Source organism: Alexandromys fortis, unplaced genomic scaffold, assembly GCF_014885135.2.
Source record: "Alexandromys fortis isolate MF-2015 unplaced genomic scaffold, M_Fortis_MF-2015_v1.1 scaffold_99, whole genome shotgun sequence".
NCBI lineage: Eukaryota > Metazoa > Chordata > Mammalia > Rodentia > Cricetidae > Alexandromys > Alexandromys fortis.
In genome coordinates, this window is record NW_026067982.1 from 952,368 (window position 1) to 976,179 (window position 23,812).

The following is a 23,812-nucleotide window of genomic DNA, read 5'->3' on the forward strand; positions in this document are numbered from 1 at the left end:
ATATATAAAATCAGAGTATAAACTAACAAAATAAAATTTTCTCAGGCTGGGTCTGACTATGTAGCCTGGGCAAACCTTGCCTTTAGTTCTCCATCCTCATCCTCCTCAGCCTTCAGAACTCTGGGATCGTAAGAGTTACATATCTGCCCCCCTAGAACAACAGGGTAACAATAGGCTTCCTTGTGTAAAAAGTGAAGACAAGATGGTGATTTAGATTTTTGGTTGTGTTTTTCCCCCTATTGCTATAATAAAATATCCCGACAAAAGCAGATCAAGGGAGGAAGGGTTTACTCTGGTCCTCTGGCTCACAATTCGGGGTGCAGCCTGTGGTGGAGAGGAAGGCACAGCAGCAGGAGCCTGAAGAAACAGCTGGTCACGGTCAAGGAGCCTCTGCACGGATGAGTGTTCAGCTTCCTTTTCTCTATCTCCTACAGTCTAGGGTCCTCTGGTCTCACAGCATTAACATAATCCAAGTAGCCCCCCACAGGCACACCCAGCTTCGTCTCCCAGGTGACCTGATTTGTCAGGCTGAACTGAACACTCTCACACGCAACATGTTCCTATTCCCTTATAGGTGGGTAAAGAGATTATGGAAGGCTACACGGAACAGTAGGGGCGGGTGGTGCTTTCTGCAATGAAACCAGGAACCTTTCTGTGATCTCTGGCCTTAGCATCCTTGTTAGCCTACTGCCTACTCAACACTTGTAGAGACTCACATACTTAAAAAATGAGTTACAGCTCAATGATACAGCTGAGGTTTGCTATAAAATAATTCAGAGAAAAATGGCGGACTTCATGAACAATAGTATGATGCTCATGGTAGGTACCGGTGGTTGATCACAGTTGAAATATTTCATAACACAGTACAATTTCAGGGATCTTCAAAAAGGTCAAAGGAGAGAAACAATTCAAATTGTCTACTAACCAGCAGATGAAAAACAATGTGTTGGGGTGAGAGATGGCTTGTTTGCCACAGGAGCATGAGTTCAGATCTCCAGAAACCATGGAACATTCTGGTGGGCCCAGAGGATGGTGTGTACTCACAACATGCAGGAGATGGAGACAGAGAACCCCCAGAGCAAGCCTTCTAGCTAAGATTGGTGAGCCCTTGGTTCAGCAAAAGGCCCTGCCTTTCCATGCAGTGTGGACAGTGATTAAGAAAGACACCTGGTATCAACTTCAGGCCTCCACACGCATGCACACACGCATGCACTCAGACCTACACATGCACTACACAAATCCACAAAGGAAAAGCGAACAGTATTCGGTGTATCCACATGCTGGAATTCATCAACAGGAAGGAGTACCACAGCACTGAGGATGATGCTGAGGCAGGAGGATAGAGAGTATGAGGGCAGCTTGAGCTATACATTGAGATTAAGACAATGGTGTTGTTTGTTTGAAAGTGGGTTGGAGAGACGGCTCAGCAGTTAAGAGCAATGGTTGCTCTTTCAGAGGGCCCATGCTCAATGCCCAGCACCCACAGGATGGCTCACATCCAACACAGCTCCAGGAGATCCAGCGTCTTCCTCTGGCCTCAATGGGCACCAAGCGCACACACGGTGCACTGACATACACACAAGCAAAACACCTACACTCATCAATAAATATATTTTTTAAGTGCAGAAATGGGATCAGGATTTCAAGGCCAGACTCAGCTACAGGGTCAGTTTAAGGCCATCCTGGGGGGGCATGATACCCTGCGTCAAACAACAAAGGAAGGAACTAATAGCCTAGAACTACAGTATGGATGAACTGTCCAACCTCATGAGAACTGGGAGAAGTCAATCAGAAAAGCCCACAGCATAGCTTCCATTAATAGGAAGCCCTCCAGAAGCCATCTAGTGCATGAGAGGCTGCCTAGGGCTGACCAGGCTGGGAAGTGACAGCGGGTGGGGGAGAAGGGGTAAGAACGCTGGACAAGTTCAATTACAGTAATGGCTGGGTATCTGCAAACTTAGTGAAAGTCACAAAGCATGGTGGGAGTATACCCCTGTGATCCCAGTTGGGAAACAGAGGCAGGAGAATTACAAATTTGACTTCAGCATGTGATGCAAAGGAGATAAATGTCTTGAAAACCACAAAGGCTGGCCAGGTGGCTCAGCGGGGGAAGACCCTTCCCATGCAAACCTGACATTCAATCCCCAGAACCCACAAAAGAAGTGACTTCCACAAGAGCCTGGACCTCAATAAATATACAAATATGGGGAATTTAAAAATAAAAAAGCAAGGTCACTGGAGTGGCTGGGAGCTTCATGATGTAAATTGCACCTCACTGAACAGTCATTCTGCTTTTCTGTGTGTATGGTGAGGTGGGCGACCACGTAAGGGTGCACACGTGTGGGGATGCAAGTATGCATCCAGGTTGATGCCAGGTGTCTCCTTGATCCTTCTTCACCTTATTCACGGAGGCAAAGTCTCTCCAGTCTAGTCCCTGTGCTGGGAGTGCTTGAACCAAGAGGCATGTCCCAGCCTCTGGCGGGGTTTTGTTTCATTTTGCTTGTGTGTGTGTGTGCGTGTGTGTATGTGTGTGTGTGTGTGTGTGAGAGAGAGAGAGAGAGAGAAAGAGAGAGAGAGAGAAAGGTCCACAATGGAGTTGAACTCATGACAATCCTGCTGCTTCAGTCTTTGCGTGTGCCTGCATTACAGGCATGAGCTAGGGGGCTGGTTTGGTTTTTTTTTTTTTTTCATTGTAAAGTAATCAGGGCTTCAAAGAGATGATAATAGTTAAGAACACAAACCATGGTCTTGGACTCAATAGGTTAAAGTGCCGTATCTCCTCTGTAGCTGGGCTATTCCTCCCTATGGCCCCATCCTAGAGTATCCTGATGATAATTTGCATATCCAGGTACTGTGCATATGCTAGCCCAGTTAAGCCTCACAAGTCTCTGGTTACAGAGAAGTTAGAAGACTTGCCCCTGGTCACACAAGTCATCCAGCTAGCCAGTGTCGGGGCGAGTGGCCACCCGATTTGGGGAGCTAAGTGCTTCAGCACAGTGCAGCATTTAGCTGCTAGTGACATCTGACATTAACTAATACAGGTCGTCGGGAAGTGAACGGACTCTCGCAGACGCTCTCAGTGGCTCCCCAGGTGCGGGACAAGGAGAAAGGCACTATTAATGGAACCAGATGACTTCAGCTTGTCTGATTGTATTTGAAGTGTTCGGGGAGGAAAAGGACATGCCTGCTTTAGAAATAGTATGAAAGAAAAGTGCTCAGTTCCACGGAGCAGCTGTAATGAATCCCTTTCTTCTGTGGGCCTGACGTTGAAGGATGGGATTGTACAGCGAAGCCAACACAATTCCTAGTGGACCTGCGTCTCTGGCAGGCAGGAAGGCGGGGACTGAGAACCTGGAGTCCTAGTGCCTCTGGTTGTTTGACTTTATCAGTTAAAGCACAGCTGCCTCCTGTTGAGACTCAGCTTCCTCGTTTGTAGAACTGGAAAGCAAACCAACCCAGAACAAGCAACTCAGTCTCAGGGGTCTGGAGGGGGACCTGTGGCGACAGGAGCAGACTCAGCATAGGTTTATGGAATGGGCAGTTTTATCTTCCAGCTCATTCTCCCTCTCCTCGCTGAGGAAACAGAGCACTTCATAGAGGGAGATGGATTGCCTGACAGGCCCTCTTGTCATGACCAGGAGCAACCACAGGGGACCACACTGTTCCCAAGAGGCATCTACCAGGCTCCCCTCAGGGTAGCCTGCAAGCACGGGCCAGGAGTAGCTGACCATTTCCCTTGACCAAGAGGAAGATGAGGCATTCAGAAGTTTAGGATAAGCAAGGTGTAGGACCCAGGATTCCCCATCGTCCCAGAGAACAGAGAAGCCACAGGGGGTGGGCCTGGGAGCGAGGCTCAGGGTTGGGCAGAAAGAAACACCTGTCCAGGCCATAGCTAAGAGCATGGAGGGAGCCTGCTTGGTGTCTCCAGGAATGAGGACAAATCTAGAGGCCATCAGGGTTCCCCTCAAGGGGGTGTCTGGGATGGCACTCCCAGCCCCTGACCTGCCTTCACTGGCCTTGCTTTCTTCTTTCAGGAGACACAGAGCCTAGCAGGTCGGCACCCGAATGCAGGGGACCTGCTTTGATCCGGGCTCAGCACGGGCTGAGCATCGCAGCTGAGAGCACTAACTCAGAAATAAGACGACTTGAGTGGGGTGTCCCAGCTCTGCCTCGTACCAGCTGTGCAAGCCAGAGTGGGTTATTTCACCTCTGTCCTCCAGGACCTACCCCACTGAGGCATGGGAGAAGGAAATGAGATCCTGTGTATGAGATGCGTGCATGCCTGGGTACCCAGTGAACCTTCTGTAACTCATGGCTACAGCGCAGTGCTTGGTGAGACCAAGACAAAGCTCTCTACCGGTGGCCTTTCCCACTTGCTGCTCTTGTCTTGAGAACAAATCCAGGAGCATGCCCAGCAGGGATATCTGAGCCCCACCCAAGTCAGTGGGGTCTATGGGGTCATACCTACTACAGAAACTAAGGATACCTTCAACAGGAAGACACGGCTCCTTCAGCGTCTGCAGCCCCAGATGGTGTATAAAGCAGCCTGATATGCACATTTCAATGTGAACTCTTGACAAGCCTGCATGCAGGACCACGATACCCACTCTGCAGATGAAGAAAGAGGGTGTGTGTGGCAGGGGAGCTAGTGAAGACAGGGTGTCTGACTCCTGTCCCACGTGACCTGAAGTCTTCCTGGCAAGGGTGAGGCCAGCCCTGCCTATCATACACACTCTCTCTCCTCCTAATATTCTTGCTTGGTGCTTGGCGAGGGAGGAGGGAGCCCTGCAGCCTGGAGTGTGTCTGGCTAAGATCAGAAGAGTTGGGCAGTCCCCATTCTCACTGGTGATGTCTACATAGCTAGTTTTCTTGGGTCACCCAGCATAGATACACAGAGAGGTCAGAGACTCCATACCAGGCTTCGGAGGCCAACCGCTATGTTCCTCTACTGGGCTAGGGGTGTGGACCCATTGGTAGAGTCCATTTACTTATCAGGCACCAAGCCCTGGGTTCACTCCCCAGTACCAAAACAAACAAACAAACAAACAAAAACATGCCTGGAGGTACACAACTGTACTCTGGACGCAGAGGGTCAGAAGTTCCAGGTCATCCTTGGCTACGTAGAGAGTTCAGGCCAGATCCTATTTCAAAAAAGCTTCTACATTAACAGGGAACCTCCTCCAGCCAATGGCCTTTGAGAGGCTGGACCAGGCTGGGTGTGGCTTTGGGTACCAAAAGGGATTCCTTTATTTGGGTTCCCCTCCATCTGTTGCTGTCTGCTTCACTGCATAAAATTTGAAAGACTAGTAAAAAGATACCCACACAGACATATCTTCCAAAAAGCATCCCCCTTCTCCCTCATCTGTTAGCTCTCATGAAGGCTACTGGAGTTGAGGGCTTAGGTGTGAAGAGGGGCCCCATACCAGCAGGTTTAGAAGCCCTAGCCTGAGAGGCTCTAACCCTTCCCTGGCCCAGGGCCACTATTTCCTGGGCACTATGGGTGTCTTCGGGGAGCTTACGGGTCCTAGATGCTGTGGGCTCTCTTAGGTGACATTACCTTCCTCTAACATGGCTAAATTGTCACCTGTCAAAGGACCTGAGTGGACAGTCGGGTGTTGAGTTCTCTCCAGTGAGGGTTGAAATTGCATTTTCAGTCTCCAGCCTCAATGTCAAGGGCTGGTGATTTTCTGAGACCACTTCCATTCAGGTTGAGGCTTCGCTGAGAGCTCAGAGCTGCAGTATGAGGAAATTTTCTTGAACCAGATTCAGTAGCTGAAGTTGCCTTTTCTTTTTCTTTTTTAGACTTTATTTTTACGTGTTTGGATGTTTTGTAGTTGTAGGTCTATGCATCGTGTGTGTGTGTGTGTGTGTGTGTGTGTGTGTGTGTGTGTGTGTGCAGTGCCTATGGAGGCCAGAGAGGGCACCAGTCCTCTGGACTGGGAGTTAACAGACAGTTGAGTGTCATCATACAGATGGTGGGACTTGAAGCTGGATCCTCCAGAAGAACAGCCAGTACTCTTGACCACTGAGCCATCTCTCTAGCCCCTAGAAATTTCTTTTAAGGGATATACTCTTAATGGACCCAGCAAGCATCCTGGGTCAGTGAGACTTTACAATTTCTACAATCTTTTTATTTACCTCTCAGCAATGTCCATCAACAGATGGCTCTAGAGCCAGCGCCCCTCAGAGCAGGTCCAGTTAGAGAGCAGCTGGGATTCAGGCATGATGGAGCCAGAGGCCTTTTCCTACCCCTCCTTCCTATTTGCTGCAGAACCATCCAGCATGGTGGGTGTCAGCAGGTCTCTCTCCTGGGAGTACAGAATTCAGGGAAGATAACTTCCTCCCAGAAGCTCACCTGGAGAGGAGCAGGTCAAAGTGAAACTACAGGTGTCTCCAAACAGCAGATGAAGGTGCCCAATGGGATTTGCCCCTTTCACTATATGGATCTTGGGGACCAAACTCAGGTAGTCAGGCTTGGCAGCCTTTACCACCTCAATCATCTAGCAGGCTTTAAGACAGGATCTCATGTAGCCAGGGGTGGCCTCAAGTTCACTATGTAGCTGAGAATGACCTTGGACTCAGGGTCGTTCTGCCCCCATCTCGTGAGTGCTGGGATTACAGATGTGTGCCATCACATCTGGCTTCAAACTGTTACACATTAGATCCCTGATAGATCAACAAAAACATGCTCACATTCAGTCAGTGAATAAAAACAACTGTAAGCAACTGGACCCGAAGGTAGGGGAGCCTCAGAGCCATCCCCAGCGCTGGGAGCACTGGCTTTCTGACAGGTATCCCCAAAGACAACCGTACCAGGAAAGAAAGAACAAGAGTTGGCCACCGCTGTGGAAGCCAGAAGGTGCCGCTGGCCACTTCTTCCTGCCAAAGGCAACCACAGGATAGCACGCTCTGGTCTGAGCTGTGGTCCTTCATTCTCTAAGTACCAACATTCCCACACCAAAACCCGCTGAGGTTTTAAAAGCTGATGCCAGAGAGACCAAGTATTCACCCCTCTATGGAGTTCTGGTTGGTCAAACATCCTTATGGTCCATGGGGATGGAAGGGCAGAGGGTTCTTGAATCTATTTATCTCAGAGGAATTGCAGATGGGAACTAGCAATGTCTGGGCCCTGCTCCCAGGCACGGCTAGGTGTTCACTCCATGAGAAAGGAATGAAGGGCCACACCACCAGCCAGCCCTGGGGAACACACTGTGCTGGGGTTCCTGGCAGGAAGGCCATGTTCCTCATGGGGGCACAGCCTAGCCACAGATATGAGGGTGGGCAGTGTCCCCACTAAAGTTCACCTACCACCAATTGCATCCGAGGTAGTGGGGGCCAAGCCTGCTCCAGATGATTCTGGTTTACCCTAATACAGAGCAAATGTCCTACGGATTTTAGAAGCAGCAGTAGGCGGCTCTGTTTCTTCCCGGGGATGGTTGGCTGCACTGGTCCACAAGGGTGAAGGGGGGCAGAAGTGAGGAACAGGGTTAGGAGGGCTGTGGGTATGCGGGAAAATTCACTGGGGAGGGAAGGAGTCTCTGGGTTGCCAAGCTTTTGGAAAAGGCTGCCAGGCCACGATAGACTACAACCTCTGAACAGCCAACAATGCCTTCCAACAGCAGTGTAGTGGAGAGGGTGGGATCTTGAAGCCTGGAGGCTGGATTCAGAATTCCTCTCTCAGGGGAGTGGTGTTCCTTCAGACAATGGCTACTCCTTCCAGAAGTTCCTGCCCTGTTGGTCTGGTCACTAGGCACCCATCTGGGCCGTTCTCCCCATCTGCTGGGTTCTGTAGGGTAGCAGTGGGCAGGTCTCCAGGGTCAGTGCACCCCTGACCAGGCAGCTCATTGATCCTAGAAAACATTTTAATTTCCTAGAGCCAGGTTTCTAGGAAGGCTTTGGAAGACTTCAGGGAGAATTTAGCGTGACTGGTACAGTGTGGGGCTTTCTCTGAGTCCTCCGAATGTCACTAGGTGCCCAGGCCTGACGACATGGAGAACTTCACACAGGACTGGCCTCTGGCTAGCATTTCTTACGCAGAAGCAGTTTCGTCATTTTCAAGCTGTAGTTTCACCTCAGATTGGAACACAAGCTCAATGTGACCTAAGAGAAAGACATATGGTGGCAGGGAAAGCAAGCTCGGTGTTGGCCTGCTGCCTGGCAGATTGCTATTTGCCCTTGGGCGAGTCACTTAACCTCTCTGGTCCAGTTTTCTTGCCAACAAAACAAGAGGTTGGAAATTCCTGCTCCCCTGTTTCTTCTGTATTCTTGGGGTTATAATAATTCCAGGCTCACGAGAAGTGAGGAGGAGGAGCCCAGCCTCCCTGAGCAGCCGTCATGGTGGCACTAGACTTCTAGCTGCTCCACTAGGGAGCACCCTGCCCCGCTTGGTCCTAGGCACTTGACAAAAGGCTGCTTACCCAGCAGTTGGAGGAGCAATGCTTTTTCCTGCACTGAAGCCCGCGAGCCACCCATCTTCACACCCAGCCAGGCAGACAGACACCAGGCTTGCATCTGCCCACAAGGAGTCCACAAGAACTTCACCACTGGGATTCCTGCAGCAGAAAGGCCAGCAATGCCAATGCGACTGAACAAAAGGGGTCCCATGAGAACAAAGAAGGCACAGGGACAATCACAGATCCTTTCTACAAGACCTGGTGGGGTATGGGGACTTAGGGAAGTCAAGAGCTGTGAGTGACACTTATGTCCTAGAGGCTCAATTATCCCTCGACTCTTGGATTTTGACAGGAGTTAGGTCCGGGCTAGTCAGACGCCTGGCATTCTGTAGAGCTCTGGGCACAAGTACCCTGTACTCTGGGCTGGAGGCAAACTGTGGTGAGATTCTGGCCAGCCCTGCCTGTTCACACTCTTAACTTTTCTTTCTTTTTTTTTCTTCCCTTTTTTGTTTTGTTTTGTTTGACTGGTTGTTTTGTTTTGTTTTTTTGAGACAGAGTTTCTCTGTGAAGTTTTATCTATTCTAGAACTTACTACGTAGACTAGGCTGGCCTTGAATTAACAGAGATCCTCCTGCTCTGCCTCCAGAGTGCTGGATTTAAAGGTGTGCACCACCATGGCCCAGCTTACACTCTTTTCTTTATAAATTATTGTTATTATAAGTATGTATGTATGTGTGTGTGTGATGGTGTATGATGGTGTGTGTGTGTGTGATGGTGTATGATGCTGTGTTGTGTGATGGTGTATGACGATGTGTGTGTGATGGTATATGATGGTGTGTGTGTGATGGTGTATGATGGTGTGTGTGATGGTGTATGATGGTGTGTGTGTGTGATGGTGTATGACGTATGTGTGATGGTGTATGATGATGATGTGTGTGTGATGGTGTATGATGGTGTATGATGGTGTGTGATGGTGTATGATGGTGTGTGTGTGATGGTGTATGATGGTTGTGTGTGTGTGATGGTGTATGACGGTGTGTGTGTGTGATAGTGTATGACCGTGTGTGTGTGATGGTGTATGATGGTGTGTGTGTGTGTGTGTGAGATGGTGTGTATGTGTGATGGTGTGTGTGTATATGTGTGTGATGATGTATGATGGTGTGTATTGGGGGGGTTACAAGAAAGTAAAAGGCCCTGCCTGCCCCTTTCAGTGGTCATAACTATCACTGGCAAGCTTGCAATGAATGGGAGGAGGTTCTGCTACATTCTTGACCTCTGACCAAAGGGGAAGAGAGAATGAGACTTCACAAGGTCCTGGAGAAAGCCTGGCCCTCTCATACAGCTTGTACAGTTGGAGGTAAAGGGACTTTGGTCCTGAGGTTGGTTTCTGGGTGCAAGTCTTGATCTGCCCATACCAACTATAGGATCCTGGGAAAGTTATTTAGTTATTTAGCAAGTCATTCTTCAGTGACCAGTTCCTGAGGGGGAAGGCCAGGCGATCAAAAAATAAAGAGATAAGAAAGCTTAACATCATGTGGGGAGATGTATTGATTGATTGATTGATTGATTGAGACAATCCCAGAGCCCAAGCTGACCTTGAACTCACTGCAGAGCTGAGGATGACCTTGAACTTCTGATCCTCCTGTTTCTACCTTACAAGCTGGAACTGTTGTCAAGTCCTACCACGAAACACCATGTAAAGCTCATTGCACTGCTGCGTTGAGCTGGTTCCTTTGTTTTCCCTCTCTCTGCCCAGTATCCCATCCCAGGTAGAGGCCTGCTCCGTTTGTGTGGCACTCTCTGGGCTTTAAGGAACACTGTCAGATGTTTGGACAGCCTGAACCAGCAGCAGGGGCCTCTGCCACCCCATAACCTTACAATCCATAAGTCCTGCCAACCTACGCAGTCCTTCTACTGCCCCCTAGCCTAAGCACCTGATAAGATCACCTCTTCTTCACCCTGGTCCTTCATTTGTGCCATGAATCCCTTCCCGTACCCACCCTGACTTCAACAGGCAGGGTTCGCTCTGCCCTGTGAGATGGGACGTCACAGGGCACCCATTATGCCATGTAGGTGTCTCCACAAGCTCGAAGCAGGGGAGTCTGGCCGAATCTGGACTTGGCTGCCAGATAACCTGCCATCTCTGACTCAGGCTCCTTATCTGAGACATGGGGACAGTGACCCGCAGCGCCCAGGCCTGCTGTGAGGGTTGAAAGGCGTGTAGCAAGTTCATACTGGTGGTCAAAAGTGCTCTATCCTTGTCCTTCTTCATCTGTTCCCAAACCAGCAGTTCCCAGCGACCTCCCAGCGTCCCAGCACCAACACACACGCCAAGCCACAGACACACTAACAGACAATGATCGTCTGAAGCCTTTGAGTATGGGTGAGATTTGTACGGTAACAGCAGACAATGAATAGACAAGTTAACACATTACAACAACCTATGACCACTAACAGCTTGTACAGGAGTGCTCAGAGCCACTCTGCTGGGCTGCATCTTCATCAGAGCCCTAAGAAAGCCCCAAATGTTCTCACATCCACAGCAACCTGCTTTCAAGGAAATAAGAGGGAAGAAAGGCCCCGGGGGAGTTGGGGAGAATGAATCACCCCTTTCTTCCTACACCATACAGGCTCCTGCTCACCATGGCCTTCTGGCTGTGTCCTGATGACCGAGTTCAAGTCACAGAACCCATGGTGGGAGGAGAGAACTAACTCCCATCACGTCTACTGAGGCAATCACACACAGACCCCCTACACACACACACAATAATAACGGTAAATAAAATAGATACATTAGTCAGCTGTATCTATTGGATATTAAAGCCTATCCAGTCTGTAAAAGAGAGATGAGTCACTCAGCAAAGGCCACCGCACGGAACACTAAACTAGTTCACACAAGGCCCATGTTCAACAGCCTCTTTCCAAGTTCCTTTCAGACATAGCCAATCCCGCTAGGACTGGGCTTCAGAGTACTCAGCATCATGCTCCAGCCTCCACTTCCACAGGGTCTGGGTCAGAATTACAGCTGAGGCCTATCTGTCCTCCTCCTGGCTCTAACAGGACAAAGATGACACACCAAAAGGAACAGGCTAGAGAGCAAAAGCCTTCCTGCCTCCGTTGGTCCCACCCCTCCTCCTAAACCCACTCACATCACAGTGAGAAGTTAGAAGGCTCAGAACAGAAATACTGATTTTAATGATGGTACGAGGACTAGTGCCCATACTGAGAGAAGCGCTGTGCCTACGGATGATGGGGAATTGGGAACCCACAGCTCAGCAGCAGCTGGAATGGGAAAGAGTCATCCAGCAGTCAAGGTAAGCAAGACACGGGCCCCACTTCTCCCTCGATGGACCTCTTTCCTTAGACAACTTCCCAGCACCAGAGAGTGTCAGGCACTTATGCAGGCCCCGGAACGTTCCAATGGGAAACAGGACATAAGCCACGTATACAATTCAAACTTCTCTAGTAAATTTTTAAAAGTGGGGTAAAAGGGAACAGGTAAAATTAATTTCAATAGTAGACTGGAGGCTGGAGACTCGGCTCATGATACAGCATGTGTCTGGCATGCATAAGGCCTTGGGCGCAGTCCCCAAGAATTTGGCACTGGGATGTCTCAAAGCTTCAAATAGTATCATTTCAACACAGGAAAAAAAAATTAGTGAAGTTATTTGAATTTCTTTTCGTGATGCTGTCTTTGAAATCCAATATATATTTTTATAGTATGTTTCAATTTGGATACCAAGATTTCACTAGAAATAGCCTGTCTTGAGAATTCATAAAAAAATTACAGTTAAAAATACAGATCCCACATAGAGATATTCTTTTAAACATTCCCAAAAGTTTTCCAAAACTGTCTGTTTTAAAGTTTAAATCAATAAAAATCAAATAAAACAAAAGATTCAGTTTCTCTAAGAGATACAGGTGATGACGTCAAGAACTGCAAACATGGGGGTGTGGATCTGGGGAAGGCCGCTCTGTCCACCTACACAAAGATGTCAGCCTTGCTCCTGACCTTGTAAACCTTCTCAGAACCTTGGGGTTGGCTGCCCCTAGGATTCTTGTCCAGGCCTAATGTCCTGCATCCTGTTGTCCCACCTCTGTCTAGGCCATTGCTTGGCCCACCTACTTGCCCAGTGTTGACTTCCAGATCCTTCCGGCTCTATACTGACTCCTCAAACAGGCCCACCCCCAACCTCACTCTGAACTCCAGCCCACATCGCCTGTCCAAGTGTGGTACAGGGACTCTACTTATCTGGGGGGTTTTAAGAGATGCTGTATTCTGTTAAACAAAAAACAAAACAAAAAAAAGGGGGGAAGATTTGCAATCTTGAGGTACATCCAGGAATGAGCTATCATCTCGAGATTCCTACTGTTCTTGGGGAAAGCCTTGACAATTTTCACATTCTCATGGTGTGGTACCAAGATGCTATCTGTATTCTCCCCAGAAATCCTTTATCGCTTGCTGTTCCACGGTACGTTCCAGGACTGCCTTTGCCCTGTCTTTTGGTTGCTTCTTTATCTGTGGTCCTGGGTTGGTGAATGGTTTAGGTGCTGTGCTTTGTCCTAACCACTGTGCTCCTCCAGGCTACCAAAACCACAACAGACATCACTAATTGATTGCATGTTCCTTCTCCATGAGCCTTAGAGTGAGCTCAACTCCTAGGATACTGCCCCAAAGCCCCGCCTCCATAACCCAATCTCAGAAAGCAGTTCCACAGAAAAGGAAAAATGATGGCTCCACACAAAATAACAACAACAAAAACCCTGTCAACTCACAAACGCCAGCTCCCCATTCCCATCCCCAGAGCTGACTGACTCAGCAATGATGGAGAGTCACACAGGTCCCCTCCAGCAAGGGCACCTGCAGGCCAGAGCTTCAGAACGTCTTGCAGTGAATTGCCCTGAGACATCAGCAGCTCTCTCTATCTGCATCTAGAAGCAGGGATCCAGAACTGCTGTGACAAGGTAGACATAAAATTGAACTCTGGAAGCAGTGTCTGGAGGGTCATGGTTGCCTAGCACTGGTCTGCAACCGACCTGTATGACCTCAACCGCAAAAACAAAGCCTTGCAGCCAGTCAGGAACGCACAGGAACACACGAAGCCCATCATCCATCCTGTGAGCACTGGGGAAGCCACTTGAACCTCACTGAAAACAGCTGAGTGGGGTTCCCTGTCCTGCTGGCCTGGGTTGCTCCTGAACAAGTGCCACCTGTTCATCTGGGGACAGCTTCAGCCCTCAGAGGCTCAGGCAAAAGAATCCCAAGGTCCTGCCTGCATTGCCAGAAAACCTATTCTAGCGTCTCAGCTGTACCCTAGGAGAATACCACCAAGGAAACAAAGGAGGGCTTCACCAGATACCCCGTTGAGGCCCTCTGCAACCCACACAAAGCACTCTCTAGAGCCAGGCCTCCCATCTTGCCCCATTCCAGGACTTCAAAGGGCCCCTTTCTCCTGTGCCATTTAGGGGCACCAGCGCCCTCCCTTCCCCCTCCTGAGTCCCACACCACACACACACACACACACACAAGACATAACACATGATACCACAGGACACAGGACACATCACACACAAACACATGTATAACACGCTTGAAACATATGCCGCACACCCACACACTGTGTGTGAGTATTTCACTAATCCCACACTCTAAGGACAAAGTGTTCCAAGCCATAGAACATTAAGAAACAACACTCGCAAATAGATTTGATCATCTTGCTGGAAAATGATTCTGAAATGAATGACACAGTTCCCTGACTTGCCAAGCTGGCACACCGAATATAATTTATCACTTCTTGGCGATTCGGGGATGCATCTCTGAGCCTGTCTTTACCACGGCCCTTGAGGCCTAATGATCCGGCCTCCACCTCTGGCTGTTTCCTCCTGGCTCAGGCTGCCCTAGCCAAGGACATCATGCATTACAACCTCCAGGGATGGGGCTTGCAGTCAGCCGTTTGGAACACACAATCTCTCCCTAGATGTCTGCATGGCTCCGTCTCTTTCGATTCAAACCTCTGCTCAAATCCCAGTTTACCAGGGACACCCTTCCTGGCCCCCTTCACCCATTTTTCTGCCCTCCTGCACGGCTTTATTTCATTGTCACACATCTGTGGCTACCTATGTCTTGTCCATATGCTTATCGTCTGCAAGGACCCAAGCTCCTGGAGAGCAGGACTATTCCTGCTCTTCTAATGCTCATAACAGTCCTGGCACATAGGACGTGCACGGTAAACAACTGTCAAGACAGTGACTAAGGGACGCATTCGGCATTTTACCAGTGGCAGCAGTCACTCCTATTTCGGGTTGGCTCTTTGCTGTCATCCGTTTTCAGTATGTCTGCAGCTCCCAGGGATTCCATTATCATCCCTCTGATGGTCTCCTGTATCTGTAAGCAAGGAAAAGCTAAAGGTGGCCAAGAGATGACCAATCTGCCTAACTACTTAAAGGGTGTTGATGTTTTTTTTCCCAGGCTGTGACCTAAGGGCAATCACACTTCTGTCTTCTTCTAGCCAGGTTCTGGGTGCAGGTCCTTGTAGCTTCCTTTTGGTTGTGAATTGTTGAAAGGTCTAAGTCTACCCAGGGACACTTCTCCAAGCACACCCTTGCACATTCCAGATGCACTCGGAAACCTTCAGCAGAAGCAGGCACATGGCTCCACCAGTCAGTAGACGAGTACATATCCTTATGGAGATGTCAAAGTTCCCAGCACTTCAGGAGACTGGCTTTTGTAAGCCTGGCCCTCTGGCCTTATTTTCTCCTTCAGGAAGAGGAGGTCTTGAGCCCAGAAGGGCTTTGCAGTCTGAGCTGGAAGGGACAGGCTGAGATAGAGAAGGGAAGTGATTCACCTGGGGATACAAGGCCCTCGGCTGCCCTCGGCTGCAGGGCTGAGTTTACAGCAGTTCCCTGGGCATCCATTCATAGCCTGTCTGCATCCGGCCCCATGTACCACCTTCTCAGGCACCAGCCTCAGTTTCTCCTGAGCCAGTCCCCCTGTAGGGCCATCAAGGAGCAAGGGAGAGTCCAGGATGGCCAATCTCACACTCTGGGCACACTAAGAGTTTGTCACCCCTCTGTGAGCTGTGACAATGTTTTTGTCTGTCAGAGAGCCATGCTGAACCCCATGAAACAGCAGGAGGAGGCTTTCCCTGGAACTGACTTACTTCCAAGCCAGCCACATGTTGTTCAAAGGAGCTTTACGCATAATATAGAAAAACAAAGCACAACAAACAAGGTTCTTCTGTTTGTCCCCTTACCCAAAGTAACCCTAATCTCCCAATCATTCCTGGTTTAGATTTTCAACAAGGTTCTTTGGGTGGTCCCGAATCTCAGGCCAGACTACCCATGGGTGTGGCTGAAACCTGGAAGATAAGGACACAGGCAGTCCTGAGCTGCTGCCTCTTCCATAAACCAGCAGTTGTGGGTGGGCGTGGGGCGTGGAAGGGAATGTGGAGGCTGGGGTGGGCTCGGGGGTGTGTGTGCCAGGCCACAGTGTCCTAGAAAGTAAAGGCTAAGCAAGACGCTGGTTGAAAGGACAAGTAATTTGCCAGTGGTACCTACGTTGAGTCAGGAAGCAGATGTGGGATGCATGAAACTGCCAGGCAAAAACCACCAAAGCACCTAGGGAGCATCTGGAGCAGGACATTTGCTGAAGCCCCACCCCCTGGCTATTCAGCTGAGCAGAGGACCCTGCTGGCTTCCCCCCTCCCTCCCTGCTGGGCTGCTCTGAAGAAATAGAGGGGCGGAGCACTCAGCAGCTGGAGGTTCCTTTATTCACCCTCCTCCTCCCAGCCCCTGAAAGCGAGGTCAGCCCCGCTTCTCAGGGCGCCCGGTCTCCTGCTGTGCAATAATTGGACCCTATTTTGTGACAGTGAGTCTTTTTTTTTTCTCCCCTACCTGCTGCTATTGGAAGCATTTATCTGCTGACTTGGGCCTGTGGAGAGACACCCTGGTGGGCCTTGAACTAAGTAGGCTGGTTCTGCAGGAAAGCCTTACCTTCTGTTGCAAAGAAATCTCTCTCCCTGCAACTGTACCCACTGGCCCTTTCTGGACCCCACTCTCCAAAGGAAGCTGGTTCTAGACCCACCTCCAGGTGGCAAAGAGACAATCAACTCAGCAGCAGAACTGAACCTCACAGTGGCCACTGTGGGCACCCATCCACAACCCACATGCTTGTGGGCGTGTGCACAGATACACACACACCAACCCGCACACCCACCTTTCCAATAGCCGACCTCTGTTTCCATCCTAGGTCTGTCTTCCTGCCCGCCTATCAAAGAGCCAAAACCCAGTGATGCTCAAATCTCTTATATAAAGTAGCAAAGTACACTGTGCCTGCAACCCCGGCCCCCAGCGAGGCTGAGACAAGAGGATTTCTGTGAGTTCCAGGACAGCTGAAGCTACAAAATGAGAACCTGTCTCAAAAATAAGATCAAACAGCCGTGTCTGCATAACCTTCTGAATACTTTATAGCATGTCTAGCTTCTTTTTTAATATTTTATTTTTAATTATGTGTATCTGTATGTATCTGAGTGTGGGTTTGTGCAATTTGAGTGCAGTGCCCACGGAAGGCAAAACCTGGTTCCTCTGAAAGATGCTCCTAACTGGTCGGTCACGTTCCATGTCTGAATTCTTAAACAGAGACGACAATGTAAATGTAAAAGCAGTCCTTCTAGAGCACCCTGTACAGAATGACAAGGGGGAAGTCTGCACATGCTCAGTACAGGCACAATTTCCCTCCAGTATTCTGACTTGTGAAGCCGAGTGCACAGATGTACTGTGCACCTGAAGGGCTACCTGGGGAAGCCAACCAGGATCTCGCCAGGGAAAAGCCAGCACAGCAGATCTAGAGTCTTAAACACCCCAGATCTAGCGCGCTCACTCCACAGACCATGGGGAAGCCTCAGTTTACCCCTGTGCTGATTGCACATCCGTTGGTACCTAGTTCACAGGGCAGCTGTGGGAGGGAGCTCTGAGCTAAAGCGTGGGAAATACTATGTCAGAAGTACCAAATGCATGCCACTATCATCAATGTCACCCGGAGCAGGCAGTTAACACAGGCTGGACTGAGAAGCCTGTATCAGTTCTCAGAGCCGCAGTATGAGATTGTCCAGTGCAAGCCTGACGTCTAAGTCAATCAAATTTGGTGTCCCCGGGGTTATTAATTGACCTCACATGAAAGCTTATTGCCCCTGTTCATTTCTGGAAGGCCTGGGTCTCAGTCTGTCCGTCCTCTTGTGACTTGTCAGCTGCTCTGGGTTCCCCGAAGAAGCAGGCAGGGCATAAATCTCCAATCTTCTAACTGTAATGAACTACTTGGCTGCAGGATCCCCTCTGACCTTAAGGTGGTTTCTTCCATTATAACATGACAGTTCCCTGGGCAGCTTAGGTTGCCTTGCCACCCAGAGCTCCCTCCATTGTCCACCTTAAATGGTATTTTTTCCCCCATCTCAGAGCTTCCTCTGCTTGCTGAGCTGACAAATACAACCACCACAGAAGGAAGCCAAGTCCCTTAGGCCTCCCAGCATCTAGTGGGGGATCACTGGCTGGTGGGGGCTACGGTTGTGGCACAGAAATAATGGAATTGATGGAGGGATGAGCGGCATCCTAACACGCATCATGTGTCCTTGGCCCTCTGGCATCCCTGTGAGGGTTCTCTCCAGCTTTGGCTGCCTCTGAGCTACCCTCACATCCCAGGAATAGAACCCATGGACACTTTACATCTGAACACACTGGCAAAGGGAATTGTGGGTATTAGCGGTTTTTCTCTCGCTAACCTCTTTCTCATATATAGGGCCTAGACAAATTGAATACAAAATCATTTTCCATCATTTGGACAAATCATATTCCCACAGTTCCAAAATGTACACATTATAAATAAAATCCAAATCCATTATTGAACCTAGTTCTCAGAGAACAGCACCAGAAAAGCCACCATCAGTGTCCCCTTCTACTAGCGATGGAGTTTCCTGAAAGACCTAAAGAAAAGGTTACAACAGAACCTCCTGACAGCTCGTGACTGACTATACTGTCTTACAGCACCCTGGAGAACCTCCAAAGAGACTTTCCTCCTTCTAGAAATCTGCCCTCTGTTTATTATGGCACTAACAAACCCGACCAATTATTTAATCCAGGTTGAACAAAGACTAGCAAAGGTCCGGAGATAGTATTTTGTCCATAGCTACTCAGCACTGTCTCAACTTCAGGATAAGAAACTCCTGTTGAGCCAATGTGTGGAGATACTTAGCTGCGATCTTAATACCCAGAGGACCAAGGCAGGAAGGTTTTGATTTCAAGGCCAGCCTGGGCTACTGCGTCTCAAAAAACAACAAATGAACAACAAGGAAGACGAAAGAAAGGAAGAAAAGAAAAGAAGTTCTGGTTCAGAAAAATTCGTGCCTAAACTTTTCATGTGTTAAATAGCTTTGTTTTGTTTTCAAACAATGTAAAATGAAATTCCGTGTAAGACCTTGGCCTCTCACTCATGCCTGTTAGAGAACTGGTATATGGAAAACCTGAATCCAGAACCAAACAACCACAGACTCCAAGCTTGGCTGCTTGGCCTCCTAAATCAGCTGGCCTCCTCTGCCAGTGTAGATCAGTATAGACTCAAAAGGATGCTTCCAAATATGCCCCCTTGCCCAGCACAGGCAAGGAAAAGTAACAAACCTTGTCATGTGGTAAAGCTGCCAGAGGGGTGGAAGTCAGCTTCTCCCTTGAATCCTAACTTCCACAACCAAATCTTCACATCCTGAATTTGTGACATATGGGCTGAGAGCAAGACAGAATATGGAGACTCAGGGCGCCTCTGAGAAATTTGGCCATAGGGTTGCCATGCCGACAGCCCGCAACGCAAACAAGCACTCCAAGGTCCAGAAGTAACTTGGCTGGCTTTGAACAGGCCAGGCAACAGGATGAAGGCAGAGCTGCCTCCAGGACCAGACTCTCACACAGACCCTCCCTTTCCAGCTTTAGCTCTGGTCCCCAGGGGAGTGGTGATGATGTCTGTCTGACTTCGCTCAGCCTCTGACAACAGGGCAGGCCACCTCATTCTCTAAGAATCTGAAATTATGGCCCAACTCAACAAAGAGATGTTTGGAAATGATTGACAGTGAATAGTTTATCAAAACTTTCAGAGAGCCATCGAATCTTTAGCAGCACCTGCCCCCTTTTAAGTTCAACAAAAAGTCCACCTCCTGAAGGCGCTTGAGCCTGCGTCGTCGCCTTGCCTTTCTACCTGGGTCAGGCTGGAGCTGTGGATAAGTAGTCAGGGGACTGAAGCTGGAGCTGTTTTGTTCACCGCTCCTAGTGAGCAAAAATCTTGTTGCACTCCTTTATCAAAGAGGTACTTATTAAATCCGGCTGTGTGTATCAATGTGGGAATGCAAAAGGCATCCCGCATGGTCCCTGCGTGCACCACTTACATTCGGCTGAGAATCAGGTGGAAGCGAGTTACTCAAGATAGGAATACAATGCATCAGGCCCTACGCTGGCAGAAGAGGCATCTCAGGCTAAAGCCTGAGAATAGCGAGTGCTCTGGCTGTGCTCCCAAGTAGCAAGAGAAGGCTCTGCCACCCAGTTCCGTGGGACTTCCATTCTTGCCTTTTGTTCTGTACCTTCACTTCCCAGTTCCCAGGTATCTCCCCAATCCTCTCCCCACCCCCACTTTACACTGAGCTTCGGTCTATACCCCCTACCAGCAACAAGTCGCCTACAGGAATGAGGGGCAGGGAAGTGTTCACAAGTGCCCCCCCCCAAATTGTAAAATACATCCCTCAAAATATTTGCTGGATCCCACCAATAATGCCCCCAATAAACACACATCCCAATCTGGGCGTCTCATCCGAGAAGCACAGGAGACAGGTGTCCCAGCCAAAGTCAAGGTCCAGACTTCTGCATCAGAGGGTATAGAAGGTTCTCTGAGATCAATGCTCTCTTCCCCTGTCTCCTACCCCTTCCCCTCCTCCTCTTCCAGATGACAGCTACCTCCTGACAGGTCATCAAGGGGCAGGGAATCTGGCCAGCTGCCTCGCCCCTTTGGTGCTGGCCTTAGGCTGTGTTCCCCTAGAGCAGGGCTGAAGTCATCAGAACTAAGAATAGGGCATCTCAGACTCGGTGTGGGAACTCACTGGAGTTTAGAGCCACCAATGTTTTTGTTGTTCCTGTTCCAAGCAGTCAGTCCACATAAATCTCAGGGCCCTAGCATGTATAGGTTTTTCCTCCACTCTGTCCAAACATTGGCAAGGATTTTGGACGCCATGCCCTAGGTACGGGACAAGTAGACGGTCTCAGCATTATTTGCAGAGATGCACCCCAATTTTGGAATCTAGATTAAAACACAAACCTTAGGGCCTAAGGTCTCCTCCCACCAGGCCCAGAAAGCAATCCTATCTGTAAGTTTTTACTTCTTTATTGGTCTGTTTTTGTTTGGTTTTTTCAAGACAGGGTTTCTCTGTGCAGCCCTGGCTGTCCTGAAACTCACTCTGTAGACCAGGCTGACCTCGAACTCACAGAGATTGGCTTGCCTCTGTCTCCCAAGTGCTGGGATTAAAGGCATGCACCACCATCACCTAGTTTACTTCTTTTTCATTGCGGTGATGTGAGAGAATCTGGGGCAGGATGGGTATCTGCAGAACCATCCTCATATTCTTGGACTTCGCTGAAAATACCTTGTATTCTACCGGGTACAGGTGTCAGTACTCCTGACCTTGTACCTTCGGGAGAAGCTCCTGTCTCATCATCTTCCAGGTTCAGATTTTTCCGGGTCAAAATCGAACCCTCCCCCCACTCTCCTACTCCCTCACAGTTCCTTCTGGTACTGATCGCACTAAGCTGCCCCTGTCCAGCAGAGTGTCCCTAGAGGTCACCTGCTCCCATAGGAAGAACACTCCCTTCCCAGCGGTCTCCCGAAGAATCCCACGTCTCTTTCCTCAACAGGTGCTGGACCTGGTAACACGAAACCATCACCAGCCGACCATGCCAAAGTGTAGACAGAAACGCCCCCTGCAGGCTCCGCAAGCCCCCACCGGGGGTCTACTAGGCAGCTAAGTCCTCCCCCTACTCCCGGCCCTAGTTCTGCCCCGGCTCCTGGAGTGCTACACCGCTTTTGTTTCCACGGCTAGCTCAGACGTCAGGAGGGTGATCTAATGAGAGGGAATTGCCGAGCCCAAGCGCAGACACTGTCCCCTTCTTCTGCAGACCCTAGTGATGGGGGAGCGCATACAGGACAAGCCTTCTCCCGGTCCCCGGGGAGCCAGAAAACACCTCTGGGGAAAAGAGTGGTCAATATCGAAGAAACGGGTCCAAGTTGATCTGGGATGAGGAGACATTAAGCCAAGGGCTGCGCTCAGCGACCCTTCCATACCCACGCCGCCACCCGGCGTCCTTTACCCCAGAGGCTGGAGACAGGGTGCGCACCGCCACCTACGCGCTCTTGCTGCGCTCTGCTCCCACCACCCGCTCGCTGCACTCCAGGGCCAGCCGCCCTCTGGGGATGGCAAGGAGCCCACAGCCCCCCAGTCCCCAGCCCCGGCAGCGCGGGGCCGCGAGAGCCGCCACGTTCCCAATCGCGCGCGCACGCCGGGCCCACCAAACTTGCAGCACTTTCTCCCTGCCCCCACACGCTGTCACCCTCCCTGCATCCAAGCACCCTGGCCCCTCCGGGCCGGCACAGGTTGCCATAACAACGGGCAGGAATTCTCGAACATATACAAAGCCTGAACGGCTCTCGGGGCACGCAGCCCCCGGCCGGGCCCCGCGCCCTGGGCTAACAGCGCGGGGGCAGAATGCGAGCCGCCGCTCACCGGGTGCGCAGAGCGTACTCACAATGAGCGGGATGGTGCGGTCCTCGCGGAGCTGCTCCGATCTCCCACCGGCCCTCTGCGCGCCGCGGCCGCCCGAGGATGCTGCATGGGCTCGGTTGTCCTGCCATAAGTAGTAGAAAGTGCCCAGAATCCAGGCTACGGTCAGGATGGCGATGGCATTGGCTCGGATCTTCCTCATGGTGGGCGGACGGGCGCCCCGCGTGGGGCCCGGGGCCGGCGTGCTCTCAGGGCCGGGGCGGAGGCGCTCACTGACCCAACTGTTATCGCTCGCTCCGGGCTGCTCAGTCCTGCAGAGCAGAAAAAGGAGAGAGGTTGTGGTGGTGGTGGTGGTGGTGGTGGTGATAGGAAGAGACAGGAGCGCGGAGCGATCCTCACGGTCCTAATGCCCTTCAGCCCCGAGCGCGCGCGGCCCCGGGCGCCCATTCATTCGCGCGCGCCTAGCGGGCTCGGCGCTCCAGACGCCTAGGGCGGCCCGGGCCACTGCGCACCGGCTGAAGAGCGCGCCCGCTGGGAAGTAGCGCGAGCCTTCCTCCCGCACCCGGGGCCTCGGCCAGACAGACACCCGAGCGGAATGGCGATGGGCCAGAGTCGGTCTCGGCTCGCAACGCTCCGCTATCCCTCTACGGTCCACTGCCCCCCGCGCGGTCCTGGTCTATCTATCCACCCACCCCACCCCACCGCACCGAACAGCCCTGAGTCACCTACGATGTTGCGCGACCTTTGGCCTTGGCCCGAGTGGCGTAGCGGCAGTTCCGGGCGGCGCTGTGAACTGCGCTCTGGCGTGGGGTTCAAGGGTGTTCAACTAGTCCTTCGAAGGGGGCAAGGCTGGTGGGGAGGCAATCTTGACTCTGCACCGGAATCCTCAGCAACCTAGCATTCCCAGTCGCCTCGGTGGTCCGCGGGGCGAGGGGGGGGAAGGCGTGGAAGCTGATGCACTTGGCACTCGGGGAGAGCCAGGTGAAGCTGCGCTGCTACACAACCAAAGCAAGTAAAGGGATGCAATTACTGGACATCCTTCACTAGCTTGGGGCTCCTAGCTTTCTCGTAGCTCCCTTCCACTCAGGCTTCACTGTTCCCTGACCAATCCTGATGCATCATCACCAGCCCATTAGAATGAAAGGGCTATAGAGGCCACGCCAAAGGGCAGAGCCCAGTCTACAAGCCTTCTGACACTTTACCGACAAAGTGCAAAATAAAGTGGTGACAGACGTCATCTAGATTTTGATTCTGCAGAGGCTCTGGGGTTGATAAGAGGTGAGAAGCAGGTGTGAATAATTCAGGCTCCAGGCAGAAGACAGGACGGGCTAGGGCCTGTCAGGCACAGGAAGACACTCAATGAATAGCTGTGAGATACCAAAGGACGTACTGCAGAAGAAGAAACAATTTATTGCAAACCTGTCTTCGGTAATGAACTATAGAAATGATTCCAGGAAGTATAGTGTTGCAAAGTGGTCTTTAGGAAGGCTTCTCAGAGACGGTGGGTGAATCTGGGGGATGGGAGGATAGGTGAATCTGGGGGGATGGGAGGAAAATCCTAAACCGGCAGAGAAGAGTGAGGAGAGAGCAGGGGCAGCCACGGTCCTGAGGATAGTACTTCTG

The 23,812-nt window shown here is 50.7% G+C and overlaps 1 protein-coding gene across 1 annotated transcript in view; it reads right to left on the reverse strand.

Annotated features, from left to right (window-relative positions):
- Positions 1–22,539, reverse strand: part of Galnt16 (polypeptide N-acetylgalactosaminyltransferase 16) — an 80,389-nt gene extending 57,850 nt beyond the window's left edge. The window contains exon 1 of the mRNA XM_050158652.1: positions 22,215–22,539. Within this exon, the coding sequence (XP_050014609.1) occupies positions 22,215–22,391 (177 nt within the window). The 5' untranslated portion in view covers positions 22,392–22,539. The remainder of the gene's footprint in view (positions 1–22,214) is intronic.
- Between the last annotated feature and the right edge of the window lie 1,273 nt (positions 22,540–23,812).